This window comes from Podarcis raffonei, chromosome 9, assembly GCF_027172205.1.
Source record: "Podarcis raffonei isolate rPodRaf1 chromosome 9, rPodRaf1.pri, whole genome shotgun sequence".
NCBI classification, from domain to species: Eukaryota; Metazoa; Chordata; class Lepidosauria; order Squamata; family Lacertidae; genus Podarcis; species Podarcis raffonei.
Window position 1 is genome coordinate 77,725,040 of NC_070610.1, and position 22,064 is coordinate 77,747,103.

General features: G+C 44.0%; 2 protein-coding genes across 2 annotated transcripts in view; both read left to right on the plus strand.

The window, feature by feature from the left end:
* Window positions 1-22,064, plus strand: part of LOC128420553 (CD209 antigen-like) — a 128,316-nt gene that overhangs the window by 84,446 nt on the left and 21,806 nt on the right. The window contains exon 8 of the mRNA XM_053402154.1: window positions 7,279-7,430. Within this exon, the coding sequence (XP_053258129.1) occupies window positions 7,279-7,430 (152 nt within the window). The remainder of the gene's footprint in view (window positions 1-7,278; window positions 7,431-22,064) is intronic.
* The window catches only part of LOC128420556 (CD209 antigen-like protein A), a 188,593-nt gene that overhangs the window by 35,775 nt on the left and 130,754 nt on the right, over window positions 1-22,064 (plus strand). The gene's annotated exons all lie outside the window — the stretch shown is intronic.

The following is a 22,064-nucleotide window of genomic DNA, read 5'->3' on the forward strand; positions in this document are numbered from 1 at the left end:
GGGCCCAAGACAGAACCCTGTGGCACCCCACTAGACACTGTTCTCCAGGATGAAGATGAACCATTGATGAGCTCCCTTTGGGTTCGGTCAGTCAGCCAGTTACAAATCCACTGAGTGGTAGCATAGTCAAGACCGCATTTTACCAGCTTCTTTACAAGAATATCATGGGGCACCTTGTCAAATGCCTTGCTGAAATCAAGGTAGGCTACATCCACTGCGTTCCCTTCATCTACCAGGCTTGTAATTCTGTCAAAAAACGAGATCAGGTTAGTCTGACATGACTTATTTTTCAGAAATCCATGCTGACTATTGGTGATCACAGCATTCCTTTCTAGGTGCTCACAGACTGTTTGCTTAATGATTTGCTCCAGAATCTTCCCTGGTATTGATGTCAGACTGACTGGGCAGTAATTATTTGGGTCCTCTCTTTTCCCCTTTTTGAAAATAGGGAGAACATTTGCCCTCCTCCAGTCTGCCGGGACTTCGCCTGTTCTCCAGGAATTCTCAAAGATGACTGCCAGTGGTTCTGAGATCACATCTGCCAGTTCTTTTAATACTCTTGGATGCATTTCATCTGGCCCTGGAGACTTGAATACATCTAAACTAGCCAAGTATTCTTGTACTATCTCCTTAGTTATTCTGGGCTGTGTTTCCTCTGCTGAATCATTTGCTCCAAATTCTTCAGGTCGGGCATTGTTTTCTTTATCGGAGAAGACTGAGGCAAAGAAGGCATTGAGGAGTTCAGCCCTTTCTGTGTCCCCTGTTTGCATTTCACCATCTTCTCCCCTGAGTGACCCCACTGTTTCTTTGTTCTTCCTTTTGCTACGAACATACCCATAAAAGCCTTTTTTGCTGCTTTTAACCTCTCTAGCAAGCCTGAGTTCATTCTGTGTTTTAGCTTTTCTGACTTTGTGTCTACACGTGCTGGCTATTTGTTTGAATTCCTCTTTGGTGGTCCCCCCCCCCTTTTCTATTTTTTGTAAACATCCTTTTTTAATCTTAACTCAGTTAAAAGTTCTTTAGATAGCCACCGTGGCTTCTTTAGGCACCTTCCATGTTTCCGTCTCATTGGTATTGCCTGAAATTGTGCTTTTACTATCTCCCTCTTAACAAACTTAACAAACTCCCAGCCACCCTTTCCTTTTAGTATGACTGTCCATGGGATCTCACCCAGCATTTCCCTAAGTTTTATGAAGTCGGCTTTCTTAAAGTCAAGAAATTGAGTCCTAGTATGCTTGTCTGCTCCTTTCTGCTGTATAGTAAACTTCAGAAGAGCATGATCACTCGCGCCTAATGATCCTTCCACTTCTACCTCACTAACCAGGTCATCAACATTGGTTAGGACCAGATCTAAAATGGCTGTTCCTCTTGTTGCTTCTCCCACTTTCTGGACAATGAAGTTGTCTGCAAGGCCAGTGAGGAATCTGTTTGACCTTATGCTCTTGGCTGAGTTTGACATCCAACAAATATCCGGGTAATTGAAGTCCCCCATTACTACTATCTCCCTTCCTTTTGCATGCTTGGCCATCTGTTCCAGGAAGGCATCATCTATGTCCTCCGTTTGGCTTGGGGATCTATAGTAAACTCCCACAATGAGGTCACTGTTATTCTTCTCTCCCTTAATTTTGACCCAAATGCTCTCACTTTGGCTTTGAGGTTCTAAATCTTGGATCTCTTCACAGGTATACACATCCCTGACATATAACGCCACTCCTCCTCCTTTCTTGTCTGGTCTGTTTCTCTGAAATAGATTGTATCCCTCCATTATTACATTCCAATTGTAGGACTTATCCCACCAGGTTTCAGTGATGCCTATTATGTCATATTTAGTTTGCTGTACCAAGAGCTCAAGCTCATCTTGTTTATTTCCCATGCTTTGCGCATTAGTGTACAGACATTGAAGTCCATTAATCATTCCCCCGTGTCTCTTATTTAAGGATTTTTTCCTCCCTCCACTAGGTCTGCGTGCTGTTTGCTCCATTTGGTCTATGACATTTGGATGATCATCTTCATCAATTGATAGACTCCTACCTTCAGGAGCACTGTCTCCCTCCCCCACATTAGTCAGTTTAAAGCCCTCCTGATGAGGTTTCTGAGATTTTTGGCAAAAACATTCCTCCCAACCATTGTGAGGTGCAGTCCATCGCTTGCCAGAAGTCCATCTTCAAAAAACTGCAGTCCGTGATCTAAGAATCCAAACCGTTCCTGTTTACACCATTTGCGAAGCCAGCTGTTCACTTCCACTATTTTTCCCTCTCTCCCTGGGCCACGCCATTCAACTGGGAGGACAGATGAGATGACAATTTGTGCATTTAATTGCTTCAATTTCCTGCCCAGAGCCTCGTAGTCTCTTTTGATCTTCTGGAGGCTATTGCTTGCAGTGTCATTGGTTCCCACATGAACCAAGAGGAAGGGGTATTTGTCAGTGGGTTTTATGATTCCTTGCAGTCGTTCAGTTACATCTTGGATCTTAGCCCCGGGGAGACAGCACACCTCCCAAGACATCTTGTCAGGCCCACAGATCACTGCTTCTGTTCCCCTCAGTAGGGAATCCCCTATCACCACTACACGCCTCCTCTTAGGTCTGGTCGGGGTTCTTCCGTGAGCTGTCCGTTCCAAGGTTGCCTGCACATTCCCTGAGGACTGACTTTGCTGCTCGTCTTCATATACCTGATCGACTGTAACGAGGGAGAGATCCTCAAATGGAGTCTGCTCTTCATCTTCCATGCTAGGGGATAGGACCTAAAAGCGATTGTGTATTTCTAAACAATCAGAGCGAACCCTGGGCCTCCTACTTCTTTGAGTCACGTTTCTCCATATATCTGGCACCTGTGTTGGTGAACTAGCCTCCTTCTCAGGGGAGTCCCCTGTCTCCTCCTTGGTGGAGACGGTGTGCTCTGTTGCTTCCAAGAAGAGCTCCAGCTCTCTAATTCTTTGGAGCGTAGCTACACGTTCCTCCAGTTGCTGGACTTTGTCTTCTAAGAGGGCAATCAACATGCAATTGCTGCAGGTAAAGCTGCCTGCAACCTTTGGCAAGATGGCAAACATTGCACAGGAACCGCAGGCGACTGCAGCTGTTCCCTCACACTCCATCTTGAGAACGTGTCGTTGGGGGTGGCTACAGTGGTCCTCCATCATAAAAAGCGTGAAGACAGTACAAATAACTCCCCCCCAAAAAAACCTAGGTCTCCCCCAACAAACGTTTGAGACTAGCTCCTCTAAATCTAAAAGATGGATCAAACTGTGCGCGCCGCTAGGCACGCGCCGCTGCCCTGCAAGCTCTGATAAGCTCCTCCCACAGCTAATCACCTGCCTCAACAGAAAACCTGCCCCCTCTGACCTTTGCACAGGGAGAGCAGCTAATCAGCCACAAAGAAACACACACACAAGAAAACCCTTTTTGCTCCTTCTTCAGCTGCTGCCCTGCAAGCTCTGATAAAACGTTCCTTCTTTTTCTTTACATTTCCAACACTTATTACACGTCTTAAACATTTTTGCTAATTTTACCGGTGTGATATACCATCTATAAAACATTTTCATAACATTTTCCTTTAACGCCGTACATGCGGTAAATTTTAAATTTTCCTTCCATAATTTTTCCCGATCATAGAATTGTATATTATAACCAAAGTCCTTGGCCCATTGTATCATTACCGATTTAACTTCTTCATCTTTCGTGTGCCATTCCAACAATATCTTATACATTTTTGACAGAATTTTACAGTCATTGTTTATTATCTCTGTTTGAAACTTTGAATCTTTTTCTACATAACCACTTTCTTTAAAATCTTTTTTAAACATTTCATTAACCTGAAAGTAATGCAACCAATCATAAACATGTTCTCTAACTTGTTCATATGATTTTAATTTCCAATTTCCTCCTTCTTTAATTATCAATTCACCATATGTAATCCATTTACCTCTCATATTAATTGTCTTTACAGTCATAACTTCTAACGGAGATAACCAGTGTGGAACTCTTGGTTCTAATAGGTTTTTATACCTATCCCATATTTTTATTAACGAACTCCTGAAGATGTGGTTCCCAAAGCCTTTATGTACCGTATTTTTCGCTCTATAACACGCACCCGACCATAACACACACGTAGTTTTTAGAGGAGGAAAATCCGTAGGCATGCCACCCGTAGGCATTCTCTCCATAACACGCACAGACATTTCCCCTTACTTTCTAGGAGGAAAAAAGTGAGTGTTATGGTGCAAAAAATATGGTATTGTCTTCTTCTCACACCATAAGTACGCATGCCATCCAAATCTGTTATCAAAACCTTCTAAATCTAGTAACTCCTTATTTTCTAATTTTATCCATTCTTTCACCCAGCAAAGACATGCTGCTTCATAATATAATTTCAAATCTGGCAGGGCAAAACCACCTGTTTCTTTCGCGTCTGTTAGTAACTTAAATTTAATTCTTGTTTTTTTGCCCTGCCAGATATACCTTGAAATCACTGTTTGCCACTCTTTAAAAATCGTTACCCCCTTTAGTATTGGGATAATCTGAAATAAAAATAACATCTTTGGAAGAACGCTCATTTTTATCGTAGAAATTCTACCCCAGAAGGATAGTTTCATTCTACCCCACACCTCCAGATCTTTCCTTATTCCATTCCAGACCGGTATATAATTATTCTGAAACAAATAAATATTTTTAGGAGTTAACCAAATTCCTAAATATTTTACCTTTTTCACCACCTCTATCTCTGTTCGTTGTTGCATTATTTCTATCATACTTTGCTCCATATTTTTTGCAATTATTTTAGTTTTCTTCTTATTTAATCTGAACCCTGCCACATTTCCAAATTGTTCAATTTCCTCCAATACTTCTTTTACACTTTCTGTTGGTTCTTCAATCATTATTACCAGATCATCAGCAAAGGCTTTAACTTTATATTCATTCTGGCCAACTGTTACCCCTTTTATTAATTCATTTTGTCTAATCGCATTTAGAAAGACCTCCAGGACCATTACAAATAACAATGGCGAGAGCGAACATCCCTGTCTACTTCCTTTAGATATTTTTATGTCTTCCGTAGTCACATTATTTACAATCAATTTAGCTCTCTGCTCTGTATATATTGCCTTTATTCCAATATATAACTCTTTCCCTACCTCCATATGCTCCAGATTCTTCAACATAAAGTCCCATGTTATATTATCAAAGGCCTTTTCTGCATCCACAAACATTAATATAGCTTGTTTCTCATGCCTGGCAGTCAGATATTCCAAAATGTTAATTATATTCCTTATATTGTCCTTCATCTGTCTGCCTGGAAGGAAACCCACTTGGTCTTTATGAATAATTTCTAATAATATCCTTTTCAATCTTCTCGCTAAAATCCCAGCAAATATTTTATAATCTGTATTCAGCAATGAAATAGGCCTATACTTTTTGACCTGTGTTAAATCCGAGTCCTGTTTGGGGATAAATGTGATATATGCTTCTTTCCACGTTTCTGGAACATCTCTTTCTTTCAGAATATTATTCATAACTTCTTTCAATGGGATTGTCAAAACATCTCTCAGTTCTTTATAGTAACTTGATGTAAATCCGTCTGGTCCCGGGGCCTTTCCCCTCTTCAATTCCTTTATAGTCTCTTTTATCTCCTCGCATTCCATAGGGGCATTCAGTTGGTCTTTTTTCTCTGCCGGGATCTTCTGCACCTTTTTTTCTTTTAACAATCTCTCTATTTTCCACATGTTCTTCCTTTCTCTGTTATTATATAGTTGTCTGTAAAAGTCCAAGAATCCTTTTCTAATTCCTTTTGGATTATCTATCTCTTCGCCATTCACGGTAATTTTACTAATCGTATTCTGTTCCTTTCTCTTTTTGATTTACCAGGCAAGCCATTTACCTGATTTGTTAGCGAATTCAATGTTTTTCTGTCTTAACTTTTTGATATTCCATTCCACTTCTCTGTTTATTATCATTGCAAATTGAGTTTGCAAAGTTTCAATTTCTTGTTTTATTTTCGAATTATTTGGTTTTTTAATTAATTTTTGTTCGTTGTCCATTATCTGCTTTAAAATTTCTTTTTCCCCTTTTTCTCTATTTTTATTCCTCAATGAATTCTGCTGAATAAAGAAACCTCTCATCACTGCCTTGCTTGCGTCCCATACTACACTCATCTTTGTACCTTTATTGATGTTATCAACAAAATATTCAGTTAATTTCTTTTGTGCTTTTTCCGCAATTCTTTGGTCGTCTAGAAGATAATCGTTAATTTTCCATCTAAAAGTTCTTTCCTCAAAGCCTTTTAGTTCCAATTTTATTGGATTATGATCGGAAATTACTTTAGGTTGAATTTCAATTTGTAGAATTCTTGGTGTCAATTCATTTGAAACCCCTATTTGATTTATTCTTGACATTGACTGATTTAGTTCGGAAAAGAAAGTGAATTGTTTCTCCAATGGGTGTCTAAGTCTCCAAATATCAATCAAATTACAGTTCTTAATCATTGAAAAGAAAGTCTTAGGTAATTTTCCTTCTTTACTCGTTCCATCTCTTAGTCCGTCCATTTCCAATGAAACCACTCCATTCATATCTCCCATTATTATGATTTTCTGATCCATATACTCAAATAGTTTTTCTTCCAAAGTTTTGTAAAAATCAGTCTTGTTTCCATTAGGTGCATAGATCCTGACAATTATCAAATTTTCCCCTTGCCATCTGATCCGGACTGCTATGATCCTCCCTTCTTCATCTTTGAAGATTTGTTGAGATTCGATTTTGCTTTTAATATATAAAACTACCCCTCTTTTTTTCTCTTTATCCGAAGATACAAATTCATTTCGGTCCCAGTTGCCCAATGCCAGTAACACACACACTAGATTCCTGCCCCCTCTGCAACTGAACAGAGAGCTTCTAGAGAGAAAGAGAATTTTGATAAACCACAGCTACTCCCCCTTCCCAACCTTCAAGTCTGCACTGATGCTGCCCTAAGTATCCAGGTGGAAACAAGTAGGTGAGGCTCTTGACTGCACTCCCTGTTCCAGCTATGCCCACCCAGGTATTTACTGCAGCATCAACATGGGTTGAAGAGTTAATGTTTTTCTTGTTTTAAGATTTCTGAGCTTCCCAGATGAATATATGTTACCATGCGGTGACAGAAATGAACTTAACAAAAATAATTGAAATCTGCACAGGCATACAAAGTGGTTCCCATCAAATTCCCTATCTTGAATTTGAATTTTAAGCTGAAATTGAATTCCCTATTTTGTTTTCTTTTTCTCTTCTTCCTCCATATCTGGCCTAACTCAAAGACCTCCTTATTGGTAACTTGAATGGTGGTTGGTTTATATATCAAAGGACAATGTATTTCCTTTCTCCTGACCAATCTTCATGGGCTGATTCACAAAAAAGATGTGAGAGGGAAGGCGCCAAGCTCATTTCTATGGAAACAGTGGAAGAACAGGTGAGCATCAAGGCCAAGTATTGGAAAAGGTAGGGGATCTCCTTGAGTCAAAGGGTTCTTATCATCACTATCCATTTAAGAAGGTTACATCTACCTGTATGCAGCCAAGACAGCAACTCCATCAGTCAAGCCAAGGGTGGGTGGGGCAGGGAGCAGCTGCTACCATCTGGGGCTAACTAAGGTTTCTTGGAGCTGCTGAGCTCTAATAGAATGAAGCTGGCAGTAAGGAAGGAGATCTTCAAGGAGGAGGAGGTGTAGATACTTCAGAGGCATCTATCTCTTGGATTCTCTGTAAATTCTTCCTCTGCTCTTTGAGATGTATTGAGTGCTTAAACAAACGTTTCCCTCACCACGCTAACCTTCTGGCAGGAGAGTATCATGGAGATGACTCTAGAGGAGCTTGCAAGGTATATCCCTCTCCCAGCCCCTTAGCCCTGGCAGAGGGGCTACTGGGGTGCTGCAGGGCATAGACATGTGTGAGATCCCATCATCATGCCATCAAGCATACCATAACTGGACTGATTCCAGTGTCTCTGGAACCAACCATCAAACATGGATGCAGAAATTGGAGTATTTGACACACAGGTCACTGTCCTGCCAGGTGGTTCCAAGACCAACTGTTCTCTGGCACAGTCATTTACAGTATCTGGAAATTATAACTCTGTGTCATGACTGGAAGACATATGTAGCCAGACTCGGTGAGGGCAGGTGAAGTTCCCCTTCACTACAATATTTCCTCTTTGGGATGCTTCCTTGATTCCATCACCATCATCTTCATCATTCATCATCATCATCATCATCATCACCATCAGCATCATAATTTTGATCAGGGGGACAATACCACATCCAGTATATGAAATTATTATTGGTGATGGGAATACAATGTACAGTTTTGATCACTTTCCTGCCAAAATTTGGATTGGGTCTTCAAATGTGACACCTTCTCCTTTTAAAATGTGCTTGTTTTATGCCTGTTGAATTTCTGTAAGGGGCTATAGTCTCCCAGAGAAAGGGACATTGTCTTAAAAGATTTTATTTGTTCTTTCTCAACACCCCTACTCTAGTATTTTATAAACAGGCAAGTACAAAAGCGTCAGAGGTTTTTTTGGTTTGGAGACTTTCAAGACCCGGCAACAAAGAAATGGAGATGGCTGTCAGGAATAGAGGCTTTATTCACGTAAGTTTCTGCAGAAACATTTGTTAATGGCATGCATTCCAAAAAGTTGCAGATTCTGTTTACATAATTGATTCTTTCCATTTCCAAATATATTTTGCCATGCAATTTTCTCAACTACCAAAGATCTACATATGTACTCCTCCACATCATTGTCCAGGTGAGTGACTGGTGCTTCTCACTAGGCTGCAGAGGCAGAAAGGCTCCTCTTCCTGCTTCTCTAACCTAGTGAATGCAGTGATTTGGAAGAGGCTGAAGGCATTCTTTTAAATGGTTTGTGCTGCTTAGTTCAGCTTCAAAAGGACTTGCAGGAACGTAAAGCCGAGCAACACTGTCAGCTGGCAGTTTAAGACAGTTCATGGTTCCCTTTAAGTATCTAACAACTCTTTTCAGCTAGTGTAGAAAGATGTACGGGTCAGAGTAAGATCTCACTCATCCACAGCTTGGTAGTAGAACAGAAAACTGGACTGGCATTTATTACCAAGACTAGATTAACAGAGGGCTGCTTTCAATTTTGCAAGGTCTCCTGGAACAAAATCCAATGACATTCATCTCTATTGATGCACCCAATACCAACCACTAATCCTTTTTGGCAAAGGTATTGAGTAAACTTTACAAACCCTGTATGCCAGTGGTTCCCAGTTAGCTAAGTATTGCAGACCCTCACCCAAACATCTCATGGGAGTAAAAAAAACACCTACTACACCATTACTAGTAATATCAATTTAATAGATTCACAGAGAGCTAAAAACGAGGGAGTTATAGAATACATTTATCACAGAATTTTAGTGCTGTGTAGTGGGACTTGATTCAGTACACAATGGACACTGGAGAATGCAAGTGACAATAAGAGTGAGGCTAGGGTGACACGTTTGTCAACTATGGATAATTGATTAAAGTAAACTTAGAATCATCATGTTAGATTTAGACGACAGACTGCTAATGATCTCTTTCGCCTCTCTATAAGTGCTGGTTTCTCCCCTTAAATCTTTCCCCGTTTGCCTCTCCCTGACATCCACCCCCTCCTCAAAGGCCCCCTCCCGCTTAGGAGACCCGACTGTACCCATATCTCTTTCCTCTGGGGTGGTAGGGGAGAAGCCAGCAAAACTACCCTCTTCCTCATCCGTCTCTTCAAACACCCCCCTCCAACCCCCAATTCCTGGTGTTCCCCAGTCTACGCCTTCATCTTCTTCCTCCTCCTCATCCGATGCTGGGAAACCTTCGAATTCCTCTTCGTCGTCTGTTGTTTCGAACACCTGTTGAAAGAACCTACCCTTGCTTTTGGGTTTGTCAGGGAAAAATCTGTTGAACTCCTCCACCAGTTCCTTGTCAGAAATACTGTCTTCCGAGTATTCTCTGATGTCGGGGCCCCTTCCCAAGCCACCAAATATTCCAAATTCCCCCTACTCCAACGAGAGTCCAGTATTTCCATAACCTCGTTGCACTGCTCCCTTTCCTCCATTTTGAGTTGTGGGCTTTCCCCTTCCCCACTACCCTGCCTCCTTCCCCCCTCCCTGTAGGGGAACAGCAGTGACCTGTGGAACACCGGGTGGATTCTCATGCTCTCCAGCAACCTGAGCTTAAACGCCACTGGATTTATTTGTTGGATAACCTCAAAGGGCCCCACTTTCGTGGACTTGATTTTCTTGCAGCCCCCTTTCCAAGGCAATCCTTGCGTGGACAACCACACCTTGTCCCCAACCCTGATAACCTCCCCCGGTCGCCGATGTTTGTCGGCTTCCTTCTTGTACAACTCCTTAGCCCTTTCCAAATTCAACTGCAGCTGTCTGTGGATCGCTTCCATCTCCTCCACAAACTGTTCGGCAGCGGGAACACTCCACAACTCCTCCCCCCTCCTGGGGAAAGCCCTTGGATGAAGCCCATGATTGGCAAAGAACAGAGTCATCCCAGTGGATATATTCTCCGTGTTATTGTAAGCAAACTCTGCCAGGGCTAGTTTGTCCACCCAATCGTTCTGTTTCTGACTTATATAACACCGCAAATACTGTTGTAAAACAGCATTCGCCCTCTCCGCTTGCCCATTGGTCTCGGGGTGCCTAGCCGTCGTAAAGCTCACTTCCACCTGGAGCAGCCTCATGAGTTTGCGCCAAAATCATGAGGTAAATTGAGCCCCCCCGGTTCGAAACCACCTGTGCAGGTACCCCATGCAACCTAAACACATGCTCTACGAACAGCTTGGCTGTTTCTTCTGCCGTCACTGCGTGCGAACAGGGCACGAAATGGCACATTTTGGTCAGGAGATCCACCACCACCATGACCGCGGTCTTACCCTTACATCTGGGCAGATCAGTGATAAAATCCACCCCTACAACCTCCCATGGCTTCCCTGGTGTGGCCAACTGTTCCAGCAACCCCACTGGCGCTGCCCTTTCCCCTTTGGCCCTCTGGCATGTGTCGCACCCTCGCACATATTCCTTTACATCCTCTCTCACCCTTGGCCACCAAAATTCCTGTGTGACCAGTAGCATGGTCTTATGCTGTCCAAAATGCCCTGCCGTGCAGCTGTCATGGAGTTGCTTGAGAATTCTGCCCCGAAGGTTTTCTCCTGGAACATACAAGGCCACTTTATGGTACAGTAGCCCCCCTTTCACTTCAAAACCCCTCTCGGCACCCCCTTTTTCTCTTAACTCCCCCATTTTTTGTCTGGCAAAGACATCGTCTCTGAGCAGTTGCATCAGTTCATCGTCCTTGACTAACGTCCCCCCGCACATCCATTTGCTCTCAGGGAACATCAGTCTTGCCACCGGAGGACCTTCCCCCATCATATACTCTTTTTTTTTTAATAAATTTTTATTGATTTTCCAACATAAATTATAACACATTACAACTTACAATACAAAGACAAACAAACATATAAACATGTATAATTTCATAACCTTTTTTTTTCTTAAACCCAATTTCAACGACTTCCCCATGCCTCCCTTTTCTGCATCCCTGTTTTAAACTTTCAGCAACCCCTAATCTCAATTACTTATAATTCACTTTCATTAACCTTTTTCTCTTACCCAATCATTTATCGCTGCAAATCTGCTTTGCCTTACCCATGACATTTTAGCACTCAATAATTTTACAACAGTTCTTGAGATAAAGTTTAAATTTCTTCCAATCTTCTTCCACCGTCTCTTTTCCTTGGTCACGGATTCTGCCCGTCATCTCAGCCAGTCCCATATAGTCAATCACCTTCGTCTGCCACTCTTCCAGCGTGGGTAGTTCTTGTGTCTTCCAATACTTTGCTAGAATAACTCTTGCTGCTGTTGTAGCATACATAAAAAACATCCTATCTTTCCTTGACACCAATTGGCCTACCATGCCCAGGAGAAAAGCCTCTGGTTTCTTATGAAAGGTACACTTAAGAACCTTCTTGATTTCATTATAGATCATCTCCCAGAAGACCTTAATCCTTGGGCACGTCCACCAAAGGTGATAGAAAGTACCTTCCGTTTCATTACATTTCCAGCATTTGTTATTGGGCAAATGATAGATTTTTGCAAGCTTGACTGGGGTCATGTACCACCTATAAATCATTTTCATAATATTCTCTCTTAAGGCATTACATGCCGTGAACTTTAAACCGGTGGTCCATAACTGCTCCCAGTCAGCAAACATAATGTCATGACCAATGTCTTGTGCCCATTTAATCATAGCTGATTTAACCATTTCATCCTGTGTATTCCATTTCAACAGCAAGTTGTACATTCTTGACAAATTCTTAGTATTGGGTTCTAACAATTCTGTTTCTAATTTTGATCTTTCCACCTGGAAGCCAATTTTCCTGTCCTGTTTGAATACTTCATTTATTTGGTAATAGTGAAGCCAATCTCTTACTTTAGACTTCAATTTCTCATAACTCTGTAATTTCACTTCCCCCCCCTCTTGTTCTATAATTTCCCAATATTTTGGCCATTTGGATTCCATATTAAGTTTTTTCACTTCCTTTGCTTCCATTGGTGACAACCACCTGGGGGTTTTATTTTCCAGCAAGTCTTTATACCGAATCCAGACATTATCTAGTGCTTTCCTAACAATATGATTCTTGAAACCTTTATGAGTCTTTACCTTGTCATACCATATATATGCATGCCAACCAAACCTGTTATTGAACCCTTCCAAGTCCAAAATATCTGTATTCTCAAGAAGTAGCCAGTCTTTCAGCCAGCAAAAAGCCGCTGATTCATAATACAGTTTTAAGTCTGGCAGGGCAAACCCCCCTCTTTCTTTTGCATCAGTTAATATCTTAAATTTTATTCTGGGCTTTTTGCCCTGCCCGACAAATCTAGATATATCTTTCTGCCACCTCTTGAAACAGTCCACTTTGTCCACAATCTGCAATGTTTGAAACAAAAATAACATTCTCGGCAAGACATTCATCTTAATAACAGCAATTCGACCTAACAAGGAAAGTCTCAGGCTTGACCATATTTCTAAGTCTTTCTTAATTTCTGTCCAACATTTCTCATAATTATCTTTAAATAAGTTTACATTTTTAGATGTTAAATTGATCCCCAAATATTTCACTTTCTTTGCTACCATTAGTCCAGTTTCCCTATGAAACCTCTCTCTTTCCTCTACATATACTCAGGTTTCCGGGAGAGCGCATCCGCCCTTGCATTCTGCTCTCCCGGCACATATTGGATCTTGAAGTTGAAGTTGGCAAAGAACTCTGCCCATCTTATCTGTCTCTGGCACAACACCCGTGCCGTACGCCAGTACTCCAAATTTTTTGTGGTCAGCGCACACCAAAATTTGGTGCTTTGCCCCAACCAGGAAGTGCCTCCATTGTTTGAAAGCAGCCACGATCGAAAGCAATTCCCTATCATAGATAGTGTAGTTCTGCTCTGATTTGTTCAGTTTCCGCGAAAAAAAGGCACACGGTCGCCACTCCCCCTTTCGATCTGGCTGCAGCCGCCCCACCCCTATCGCCCGATCCGACGCATCTGTCTCCACCCGTAGTGGTTGAGCAGGGTCGACGTGGATCAGTTGCTCCTCCGAAGCGAAAGCCCTCTTAAGCTTCTCAAACCCCTCTTGGGCCGCCTGCATCCACTGAAACCTCTTCTTGACACTGAGACAGTCCATTATGGGCGCCGTCAATTTTGCGAATTTTTTTTATGAATTTCCTGTAAAAATTGCTGAAACCCAGGAAACGCTGAACATCTTTCCTGGTTTTGGGACTCTCCCATTCCACCACCGCTTTCACTTTCTCCGGATCCATGGCCAACCCCTTGTCCGACAGTCGGTACCCCAGGAATTCGACTTCCTTTGTGTGGAATTGACATTTCCCCAGCTTGACCCACAAGCGGTGCTCCTTGAGTTTGCTCAGTACCTGACGTACGTCCTTCATGTGCTGTTGTTTGTCTTCTGAGCACACAAGCAAGTCGTCCAAAAAGCAAACACAGTTCTTGTAGAGCAAAGGTCCTAGTACGTGGTGCATGAAGGCTTGGAAACAGCGACTTCTGCACTGTAAACAGAAGGGCATGACTAAATACTCAAACGCCCCCATCGGGGTGAACATGGTGGTCTTCCACTCATCCCCCTCTCATACTCGGATGAGGTTGTAAGCCCCCCGGAGGTCCAGTTTGGTGAAAATCTTCCCCTTCCGCACCCGTGCCAAAACGTCATCGATCCTCGGCATTGGGAAAGCCACCAGTTCCGCCAGGCTGTTCAGGGTTCTAAAGTCCACCACAAGTCTCCGTTCTTTAGTCGACTTCTTGTCCACGAAGAACACTGGGCTCCCCCCTGCCGCCTTGGACTCCCGGATGAACCCCCTTCTTAGGTTTTTCTCAATAAACTCCTTTAGGTCCTTGAGCTCTCCCCCCGACATGGAATAGGTTTTCCCCACTGGCAACGTGGCCCCCGGGACCAGGTTGATCTGACAGTCATATGGTCGATGTGGCGGCAACGCATCCGCCTCTTTCTCACTGAACACCTCCTGTAGATCCCTGTAACACGACGGAATCTCGCTCGTCCCCGCTCTGTATGCTGCTGCCCTCCTGCCCTCACTTTGCCGAGGTTGCCCTTGAGCCAGGCAGTTCTCCATGCAGTGCATCGAAACGAACGTCAGGGACCGTTGGTGCCAGGAAACCACCGGATCGTGCAACGCCAACCAGCTCATGCCCAATATGATAGGCGGACCCACCCGTGTGGCCACGTGAAAGGCGATGACCTCTGAGTGGGTAGCCACACGCATTCACATTGGAGGTGTTCGATGCGTCACTTCACCTCCCAGCAGTTCTCTTCCATCAATTGCTATCTGCTGCCTGCTCTCTGTTCTCTGAAGCCATGCGCTAGGCTGCCCCTCCTCCCTCTCGCATTCCAGCTCACATTCCAGTGTCCTTATCTCTCTTTGTCTGTTCTCATTCTCAGCCTCTGTCAGCTCCGGAACGAAGCTGACATAACCCCTTCCTCTAAGCCCCCCTTCCTCCTCCTCGGCTTCGTTGCCTGTCTCGGAGGGCTCTTTCTGCTCTGGTGCCTACCATGTGCCACTCTCCTCAGCTTCTTCTTCACTAAGGTCGTCCTCTTCCTCCTTGTGGAACCTTGTGGGCTTGTGGGGGAACCTAAGGTGGAACTGCCACTGCAGGTCTGGGGCGTGTAAATTCTGGCTTCCTACCCAGGAGTTTTGGGATGCGGGTGGCGCTGTGGGTTAAACCACAGAGCTAGGACTTGCCGATCAGAAGGTCGGCGGTTCGAATCCCGGCGACGGGGTGAGCTCCCGTTGCTCGGTCCCTGCTCCTGCCAACCTAGCAGTTCGAAAGCACGTCAAAGTGCAAGTAGATAAACAGGTACCGCTCCAGCGGGAAGGTAAACTGCATTTCCGTGGGCTGCTCTGGTTTGCCAGAAGCGGCTTTGTCATGCTGGCCACATGACCCGGAAGCTGTACGCCGGCTCCCTCGGCCAATAAAGCGAGATGAGTGCCGCAACCCCAGAGTCGGTCACGACTGGACCTAATGGTCAGGGGTCCCTTTACCTTTACCTTTACCCAGGAGTTTTCTTCAGGTCCATAACCTTTCCATGACACGAAATACTGTAACTGTCTTCTACACAGTCTCGAATCTAAAATCTGTTGGATCTCAAACTCCTCCTGATCCTTCACCATGACTGGGGGAGGAGGTGTCTGTTAAGGTTCCTGGTAGGGATGTGCAGGAACGGATGGTGACAGGAGAGCCCTGTGAAATACAGGGTGCATCTTCATCGAGGCATGCAATCTCAGTTTGAACGCTACACGGTTTACCTGTTCTACAACTTCAAATGGTCCCAACTGCCTTGCCTCTAACTTCTTGCACCTCCCCTTTGTTGGTAAGTCCTTGGCCAACAACCACACCTTGTCCCCCACCTTGATCTCTTTTCCCTGCTGTCTACGTTCATCAGCATTCCTCTTATATGCGTTTTTAGCTGCGTCCAGCTTTTCTCTCAGTAGTTCATGAAACGCCTGCATCTCCCCTATGAACTGTTCTGCTGCCAGCATCAACAAGGTGTCCTCTGGTTCTGGTAACGCCCTCGGATGTCGTCCATAGTTGTCCAGAAACAGTGTTTGTTGGGTAGACACGTGTACTGCTTTGTTATACACGAATTCTGCTAGTCCCAATTTGTCCACCAGTCCTCTTGCTGGTAGTTCATGTAGCAATGAAGGTATTGCTGGAATATAGCATTGGTCCTCTCTGACTCTCCGTTGGTTTGAGGGTGTCTCACTGATGTCAGACATATTTTGACTTCCAAAAGCTGCATCAGCTTCCTCCAAAACTGTGAGGTAAACTGTGTTCCTCTGTCTGAAATCACTCGCGACGGCAGCCCATGCAGTTTGAACACGTGGTCTACAAACATCTGGGTCATTTCCTGTGCCAATGGCAGCTTTGGGCATGGCAAGAAGTGTGCCATTTTCGTGAACAAGTCCACCATGACCCAGTTCATTGTCTGCTTTTGAGAAGATGGGAAGTCTGTGGTAAAATCCATCGTGATCGCCTCCCAAGGTCCTTGCGGAGTCAGAAGCGGTTGCAGAAGACCCGCTGGTGTTTTTGCTCGTTGGCAAGTGTCACATGCACTGACATACTCCTGGGCCTAATTCAGGTGACCCGGTACATATTGTAAGCGGAAAATGAAGCGAGCAAAGAACTGTGACCACCTGATTTGTCTCTGTTTCCGTTGTCTTGCAGTCTGTGTGGTGCAGGTACTCCTCCACGGCAAACATATCCTTGAGCCTCTCAAACACTCACTAAGCCTCCTTCATCCAGACGAATAGCTTCTTGCCCCTCAAGCAGTCAGTGAGAGGTAGGGTGAGTTGTGAGTAGTTAGGCATGAACTTCCTGTAGTAGTTAGAGAAGCCCAAGAACCTCTACAAGTCCTTTTTTGTCTTAGGCTTCTGCCACTCCAACACCGCCTCACCTTCACTGGATCCATATGCACCCCACCAGGAGACACGTGATACCCCCAAAATTCCACCTCTGTCACATGGAACTGGCACTTCTCCAACTTGGCGTAGAGCCTATTCACCCTCAGCCATTGCAACACCTCTCTTACATATCGCAAATGCTCTTCAGGACTTTCTGAGTATATCAAAAGATCATTGAGGTAAGATAGTACGTTCCTGTCTAGCAAGTCTGCCAAAACATGATTGATGAAGGCCTGGAAGATGGCTGTGCCCGATTGCAACCCAAACAGCATCAGTAGGTACTCAAAGGTCCCATATCTTGTATTAAAGGCCGTCTTCCACTCGCCACCTTCCCTCACATGTATCAGGTTGTAGCCCACCCTCAGGTCCAACTTGGTGAAAATTTTCGCTGATCTCAACCTCTCCAGCAGAGCCCCAATACGTGGCAAGGGGTATCGGCTGGGAATCATGAGCTTGTTGGTCTTCCTATAATCCACAACGAGCCTTTTTTTCTGGGGTGTCCCTCTTGCTTACAAAGAAAACTGGGGCTCCCCCTGGTGCCTTCGTTGGTCAGATAATAATAATAATAATAATAATAATAATAATAATAATAATAATAATTTTTATTTATACCATGCCCTCCCCAGCCAAGGCCAGGCTCAGAGCAGCTTACAAGCAATAATAAAAACAAGTTGAATGATTACAACTTAAAAACAAAATTAAAATACAACATTAAAATATTGAAACATTAAAATATTAAAATGTAACCTCATCGCAGGAGGAGAAGGAAAGGAAAAAAGAAAGAGAGGGAGGGAATCAAATTGGCTCCAAGCCAAAGGCGGAACAACTCTGTCTTCCAGGCCCTGCGGAAAGAAATCAGATCCTACAGGGCCCTGGTCTCATGAGGCAGAGCTTTTCACCAGGCCGGAGCCAGAGTTGAAAAGGCCCTGGCTCTGGTTGAAGCCAATCTAACTTCCTTAGGGCTCGGGACCACTAGGGTGTTGCTATTTATGGACCTTGAGGCTCTCCGCGGGGCATAACGGGAGAGGCGGTCTCATAGGTAGAAGGGTCCTAGGCCGTGAAGGGCTTTAAAGGTCAAAAGCAGCACCTTAAATCTGACCCTGTACTCCACCGGGAGCCAGTGCAGCTTGAAAAGCACTGGGTGAATATGCTCCCATGGCAGAGACCTCGTGAGGAGCCTCGCTGCAGCATTCTGCACCCTCTGGAGTTTCTGGGTCAGCTTCAAGGGCAGCCCCGCGTAGAGCAAATTACAGTAGTCAAGCCTGGAGATGACCGTCACATGGATCACTGTGGCCAAATAAAACCACTTGCCAAATTCTTCTGCAAGAACTCCCTCATCTCGGCTAGTTCTGTCTCTGACATGGAATAGAGGTGACTGGTGGGTATCTGGGCCCCTGGCACCAACTCTATCTTGCAATCATAAGGGCAGTGGGGGGGGGGGAGAACTGCGCATGCATCAGCGTGGGTAGACGCACACCCGTCTCGCTCTTGGAACTTTACTAATTAAAAGCCTGAAAAACAAATAACTCTCTGCAAACTGATAGCTGAGATAACTCACCGAAAACTGGGCTTAGGTCCAAGTCCTGGATTGGGGTGAGTTAGTGGTTAAAACGGTGGTTTATCTATTTATTTGGGAAAGACTTGAGAAGGACTTAACAAGATGGCCAAGTCTTTGAAGGAGCTGGGTGAAATGATTCAGCGTTCGGAAGCAAATGTCCGCACTGATATGCAAGACTTGAAAGGAGAGATGAGAAGAATGACTGCTACAGTAGAAAAAGTTACAAAAATATCAGAACATGCAAAAGAGGTAGCTGGTGCAAACATAAACAAAATAGAATCTCTGACAAAAAGAATTTCACAAATGAATGACAGACAGCACAAAGGAATTTAAAATTCTCTGGTATTTCTGAAGACATTGGGAATAAGGACCTGGAAAAGGAGATGTTAGAATGGCTCAAAGAACAAGGAATTGAAATTGAGCAGAATGAAATTGAGAGACTGCACCGGGTGTTCACATCACGAGGAGGCTCTGGATTTCCCAGGGATGTAATTATGGCATTCACAAGAGAGAAGTTAAGAGATCAAATTTATAAATCACTCCAGCAGAAAGCAGACCTGCAGTTTAAACAGCAAAAGGTGAGACTTTTCTCAGGAAACGCTTCAAGACAGGAAACGTATGCAGCAGTTTGCACAAGCTCTCTACAATCATAAAATCCTCTTTACCTAGGCCTACCCTGCTACACTGCTGGTTTTTAAAGACGACAGGAAATATTCAGCTAAGAACCCTGGTGAAGCATTTAGGAGTTGGAATACAAGGACAGACCGAGCAAGAACTCTCAAGTTCGGAAGAATTACAGGTAGACCAACAGGGAGAGTCGAGTGAAGAATCTCAAGAAGCTCCAGTGCAGAGACAAGAGAATAAAATATGACGGAAGTCGAGAGAGGAAGGAAACAGCAAGAAATAATATATACTAGAGACATCTAAAATAGGCTTTTGTAAATATATATATGTTGCTTTATTCTGATATAAACTTTGCAAGAGTGAAGGGAGAGGAGTGTGGTTCTCCAAGATACCATGAGACAGGGATCTTTGAGATCCCTAACTGAGTCTCAGGGGTGAGGGGGGAGGGGGGAACCTTGCCCCACCACAATGCCATCACCAAAACTGCTCTCCAGGTTGTGGGAAAACTTCAGAACAGATTGCAGGGAAAGGGGCTGAAAATTGCATCGAACAAGGAGAAATTCCTGCACTGACATTATGTCCTACTTAGCTCTATGTGAAATGCAACCCAGAATTCATCCAAAAAAGAGTTTGGGCGCCTCTATTTTATTAGCTCTCACAAAGCATAATTGAAAACTGCAAAGTATTCTTTGTATATTTGGCTTTACTGTGTGACTCTGGGGGGAATTGGTTTTTGACCCTGGGATTCCCAGCAGAAAGGGAGGACATAAGAGGGGAACATAAGAGATACTTCATGAGCCAGTTTTAATATGAGAATAGGAAAGAAGAAGAGTTTGGATTTGATATCCCGCTTTATCACTACGCGAAAGAGTCTCAAAGGGGCTAACATTCTCCTTTCCCTTCCTCCCCCACAACAAACACTCTGTGAGGTGAGTGAGGCTGAGAGACTTCAGAGAAGTGTGACTAGCCCAAGGTCACCCAGCAGCTGCATGTGGAGGGGCGGGGAAGCGAACCCAGTTCACCAGATTACAAGTCTACCGCTCTTAACCACTACACCACACTGGCTGCATGTATTGCATGGGTCTTTGGTCTGATCCAGCTGCAGGATTCTTCTGAAGCTTTTCATTGGTGAGCCAGGCTGATCGTTCACCTTGTCCCTGTGCTCTGGTGCGGTAGCAGTGGCTGGAGCTGGGGCATCAGCCAGGTGGCAGCGCATTTGGACCACATGCCGGTGGTGGACCTGAACTTCCAGTATGTTAGCCTTGTAGGAGACTGGCTCAGTCACCCTGGTAAGAGTGGTGGGAATCCAGGCAGGGCCATCCCCATCGTTCCAGATGTCCTGACCAATCCGATGATCTTGTCCGCATTCTTGAACCTTACAGACTGAAACACGCCCAACACAATGGAAACAGACTCTGCTCTGGACACCCTTTGAGATTATCCCATTAAATTGCCTATCTTGTTTTCTTTTTCTATTCTTTCTCCATATCTGGCTTGACTCAAAGACCACCTTATTGGAAACTTGAATGATGGTTGGGTTATATATATGAAAGGAGTTCTATTTCTTTTCTCATGAGCAAAACTCATGGGTGGATTCCAAAAAAAAAGTGTGAGAGCCTTTAAAGAGCACGCCGCTCTTGGGGGCTTTTCCCCAAGGAGGGAGAAGGGACTGACTGGCCGAGTCAGTCCCTTCTCCCTCCTGTGGGCTTTTTTTAAAAAATTATTTTTTATTAATTTTAACATACAAAAATTTTAGACATACCACACAAATTATTTTACATATATCCTTATTTGGACTTCCTTCAGCTGATAGCCTTCCGTCTTAATTATTTCTCCTGCAATTCTTAATATTGCCTTCACATTTTCTAACAAATAATTTCTTCCTTTCCATTTTTACAATATTTCTTAAATTACTCCTCACAGAGCCCTTCCTGTGGGCTTTTGCGGGCGATGTGGGAATTCCCCCACCTCTTGCAAAAGCAAGCAAAGGCCTTTAAAGAGCTTGCCGCTCTTGGGGTCTTTTCCCCATGGAGAGAGAAGGGACTGACTGGCCGAGTCAGTCCCTTCTCCCTCCTGTGGGCTTTTGCTGGAGATGGGGGAATCCCCCCACTTCCCGCAATAGCATGGAGAAGGTCTGGGAGAAGTGCATAGGCTGCGTGCAGCCTGTCCGCTGCTCCCAGAGCTGGGGGGGTGTCATATTTTTTTCCTTGATTCCCCCCTCTGAAAACTAGGTGCGCCCCATGGTCAGGTGCGCCCTATAGAGCGAAAAATATGGTAGTTTTGTTTTGTAGAGACAGAACGCTGCAAACATGCAGCTAGATTCTGTAGGCTTTCTTTTGTTTTTGTAAGCTTCTAAATAAACAGTTGATAGAATAGACACACTGGTGTCGAGTTATTGAAGACACCATGTTGACACAGACAAAGCCATTTTATGCTGCGTATTAACTCTGCTAAAGTCCGACAACTGAGAAGAGAGTGCAGCGTGCAGTGGAAGCATGTGGGCGTCATAAAAGTGTCGGAGTGCTTGTAAATCAGACTAATTACAGTGCTGAGGCAGCAGACTCCGTGGGTCAAAGGATTTATGACCCACAAACTTCAACAGCCAACCACTATGGAAGGAAGAAGCCTTGGCCAAAGAAGATAAAGAAGACTGGCAAAATAAATTACAGAACTATGCAGGACAAATTATTACAAAAAAGGGCAATCGTTCAATGAATATTTTTAAAGCTTTGTGTATAGATTCTTACATGAGACAGAATAATTGCCACACACAGGAAGAACAAATATATAGTTTGAGTTGCTCACTTGTCCTTTTATAAATCATTTACTGTGCCAACACAACTAGAAGTTATTAATATTGCAGTTGTTGTACAAGGG